The 4,295-nt window shown below is 48.5% G+C and overlaps 1 protein-coding gene across 1 annotated transcript in view; it reads right to left on the reverse strand.

Annotated features, from left to right (window-relative positions):
* Window positions 1–1,478: 1,478 nt before the first annotated feature.
* The window catches only part of SRXN1 (sulfiredoxin 1), a 12,205-nt gene continuing 9,388 nt past the window's right edge, over window positions 1,479–4,295 (reverse strand). The window contains exon 3 of the mRNA XM_010841893.1: window positions 1,479–3,792. Within this exon, the coding sequence (XP_010840195.1) occupies window positions 3,589–3,792 (204 nt within the window). The 3' untranslated portion in view covers window positions 1,479–3,588. The remainder of the gene's footprint in view (window positions 3,793–4,295) is intronic.

Here is a 4,295-nt window from a genome sequence, read left to right on the forward strand (position 1 = left end):
GAATAAAGGCACTCATGGGGTGGAGGACTAAGGCACATCACTAGCGAAGAAATGTGACCTGCAAAATTAAGTAAAAAAGAAAAACATTGTATATTCACACACATACACCTTCTAAGTTAGAAAAAGGTCTGGAAGGGTATATGCCAAATTCATGAAGGTGTTTAACCCTACAAACAGAGAGGGCAAAGGGACAACCAGGACTAGGAGTCATGGTGGATATCAGCTTGTCTCTCATATTTTACTTTGTTAATATTAATTATTTAGCATTTTGCTATCTTAATGTTTAAAAGGTAAATATACACACATTTACCTTGTGAAAATAAAACATTTAAAAAGTCTACCATGGTGAAAGGGGTTCATCCCAGGGCAGTAAGGGAAATAGGAGGTCCCAAGTTCCCTGGAGCAGTGGTTTGTTTTGGGAGGGGACACATTTTTGGATCAGGGGGAGCCCAGAAGAGGTAGGGAGCTCAGCCTGGAGGATCTGGAAGCTTCTTGCAGGAGGTGAGTTTAGGATAAATTGGCCCAGCACACCCCGTGTAGAGACCCTAGTCTCCTATGACAGGCCTGGAGGTGCCATGATGTGTGTGGGGCCAGAAAGCAAGATCCGACAAGGGTAAGTAAACCTGAAACTCCAAACTCCCAGCCAGGTCTCCTTCTCCTGCCTGAAGCCCTGGCTTCCCTGGGCAATCTATGGGCATCCCTCACAGTCAGACCCCTCCATCTTTCCCTCTTCCCACAGCAGTTATTCTGTAGGTCGGAGGCCCAACCCCGCTCGGGCAGCCAGAAAGCAGCGCCATCTGCTGGCCCAAGCGGGAAATGCAGCTTAGTCTCCACTGACGCCTCAAAACCCAGCACCTCTTCTTAAGAACCACCAGTCCCTCCCGCACCAAGTCTGCTCTGCAGCTTCCTCTCAGTGCCCAGTAGTACCCCTAGCGCTGCCTGCTTGGGCCTTATCTGTAGGAAGGGAAATCGTTCCAAGAAGGAGTAACCGCTCTGCTACTCAGTGGGTGCAGGTGTCTCACATGAGAAGCAGCAAGTCATGACAGCAGCTTATAAAGCATGTCCTCAGCTACCCTCCACCCCGCCCCCAAGCGCCTCTACAAACCTCAGGGGTAGACAGTCCATTAGACAACTTGGAAGAAGCCCCAGGAACGGGCTTGTCCAATGTCATATGGAGTGGGTGCACAAGCTAGTTCCAAACATGGATCTCCTGGGACCCAACTCTTTCTTCTCCACTGGAGGTGCAGGGCTGTCACCATACTTGAAAAGAAGCAACACAGTCTAGATCAGTGGTTCTCAGCTTGCGGTCCCTGATCAGCAGCGTCAACATCAGCTGGGAACTTGTTGGAAAAGCAAATTCTTAGGCTCCACCCTAGACCTTCTGAATTAGCAACTCTGGGGGTGCAGTCTGATCATCTGTGATTCAGCAAACCCATTTTGTGAACCAGAACCATTGGTTTATCTCAATTACCCCTCTCTTTTTATTAAATAAACTTTTATTTGGCAGTGATTTTTGATTAACAGAAAAGTTGTGAATACAGTACAGTGTTCCCATATCCTCTATACCCAGCCCACCCCAATATCAACATTTGGATAAATTAACTAACATCCAGACCTTCTTCAGATTTTCAGTTTTTCCATTAATGTCCTTTTGTTGCTGTTGTTTCAAGTTCCAATCCAGGATATCACACTACATTTAGGACTACATCCTTTTAAATTCCATTGGTCACCTCAGTCATCAATCCCTGGGACAGAGAATGGGTGGGAAAGCGGTTGTCTTCATTACTGAGCTGGAGAAAATGAAGTTTGAAAATGCCAAGTGGTGGAGTTCCCTCAGCAATGCAGTAAGAGAAAGGTCCACCTCACTCTGCACCCTTCCTCTGCCTCTTCGCTTCCCCGCAGGACTACAGGATTTCAGAAGCTCCTTTGGAGTGTCCTACCTGGCCTACCCACCCACCCTAACCCACCAGAGTACAGATGTTGAGGGCCCTCCCAGAGTGGGCCCAGCCCTAGGAGAGCCCCATCCACCGCCCCTCACTTCTTCCCCTCGGCAGGGCCAGGACAGTGTTTAATGACTTCAGCCTGGACAGAGCAAGGCCCCATGCATGAGAGAAAGAAACAAAGAAACACTGTTATTTGCTATCCAAAGTCATTTGTGATAGATAGAAAAAATGCCACAAATCATTTGTAGTTTCTCCACGAGGTATAGTCTGTTTCCCCAGCCCTTGAATATGAGCCAAACTTTTGATTTGCTTTGACCAAAAGGACTTAGCAGAAGTGACGTTACACCAATTCTGGCCTAGAACTCAAAAAAGCCTTGCAACTTCTCCTCTCTCTCCATCTTTCTCTTTCTTCCTGTCTCCCATGCACGCCCCACTTCTCTCTCTCTCTCTCTCTTCCTCTCTCTCAGCCCTGATGCCATCATGTGAATAAGCCTGAACTAACTGGTGGAGTGGCCACCTGGAGGAGAACCAAGTCACCCAGGCAACAGCCCACCTACTGCCCAGACAAGGGAGTCAGGCTATTTGAAACCATCCAGGCCATTTTGGGTGACAATTGATTTGCATACAACCCCATGAGTGACCTCAGGCAAGGTCAGCAGAACTGCCCAGATGAGTCCAGCCCAAATTGCTAACCCACAGAATTGTAGACAAATAAACAACTTGTATTTAGCTGCCAAGTTCAGGAATTGTTGGTTTCTCAGCAAAGGCTAACTGATACACAATTTCTCATCTCTCTCTTGGCAATGGGATTCCAGTATTTTTTAGGAGGCTGTGTGACAGTTCTAGGAGATGGGATATGATTGATCTACTCAACTGTGACAATTGTGTTCCTGCTGTCTTAGTTTTCTTTGCAGCTAGGGGTGGCTTCTGTACCTGGTTTGGGCCAAGGAGATCTAAGTAGAAATACACGGGGGAAGAGAGCAGGAAACAGGCCTCTGAAAAGTCCTGAATTTATGATAGAAGCTGATCGGTCCAGCTGGCTGGGCCCTTTCTCCTCCCTGACTCCCTTCTTCCTTGGACATAGCCACGATTGCTGGAGGTACAGCAGCCATCTTGTGACTGTGAAGTGATAAGCAATGAGGGAAAGGCTGAAAGGATCAGAGATGTGTGCCCTAACTTTGCTGAGTGGTTTAACCAGTACCATTAGCCAACAGTCTCCAGAATTCATGCTATGTGGAAAAGCAAACTTCTCTTTGTTTAAGTCACTGTAACCTCGGTTTTCCTTCACTCGCAGATGAATGAATTCACATGATACAAGGACAGAAATGCAGAGGGACCTTTGTCCTTGGGAATCTGGAGCCAGGGGCATATGACTCTCCAAATCCGTCTCCTTTCTCATTTCAGCCTCTCAATAATTTCTCAAGAGCAAACACAGGACCCCATTTTCCCCAAGGTGGGAAGTGGGACCCCACACTGTTCAGTCATGAGTCCAAGGTCTTGAAGCTAGCTAAGAGGTGCTTCACGCCAGACCCACCTGCCACGCAGAAATGGAACGCACTCCTGCTACACCTTTGCACGGCCTAGTCCACTGGAGGCCAGGTGTCTTCCAGCTTCCTGGTAGTGGTGGCAAGTGCCAAAGAGGCTGCTACTGCAAGTCCGGCGTGGAAGCGCCCAGGTACACCCTTAGGTCCGAGAGGGTGGACTGGACAAGCTTGGCGGGGATGGTCTCTCGCTGCAGCTGCTGGTAGGCTGCATACCGGTGGCAGCCCCCAAAGGAGTAGAAGTAGTCACCGCCCTGGGCCCCTTTGATCCAGAGGACGTCGATCGGGGGAACGCTGTCTGGATTCTCCTGGCGGCAAGAGGACACAGGGTGAATGAGCGTGGCATGGTGTTGGACAGTTAACCTGGGCTGAACTCCTCCAGGTGCTCACGCTGGTTTGTGAAAGGCAACAGTTACATGGTCAGTTTTGTGAGCTGGCTGACCTTGGCAGCATGAAAATCAGTCATGGTAAGAGTATTTACACCAAGGAAATTGGCAGATACTACAAATCAGGGCTTCTTCCCACCCCCAGGTTGTTAACCATTTATCACACCACATGTATATTACCTGGCACTGTTCTAGACTCTGGGAATAAGGTACAGACACAGCCCCTGCCACCATGGGGCACATGGATGCTAGAGTGATAAATGCTAAGAAGACAATAACACAGGTTGTCATGACAACGATGGGAGTGACAATGAAGCAGAGACCTGAACACAGAGAACTCCCCTGGGGAAGACAGAGAGGTAGAATCTTTAGAGAAAGAGTCTGACTGCCAAGTTCAAATCTCAGCTCTGCTACTTAATTGCTGT

Source organism: Bison bison, unplaced genomic scaffold (genome assembly GCF_000754665.1).
Source record: "Bison bison bison isolate TAMUID 2011002044 unplaced genomic scaffold, Bison_UMD1.0 scf7180017864167, whole genome shotgun sequence".
NCBI lineage: Eukaryota > Metazoa > Chordata > Mammalia > Artiodactyla > Bovidae > Bison > Bison bison.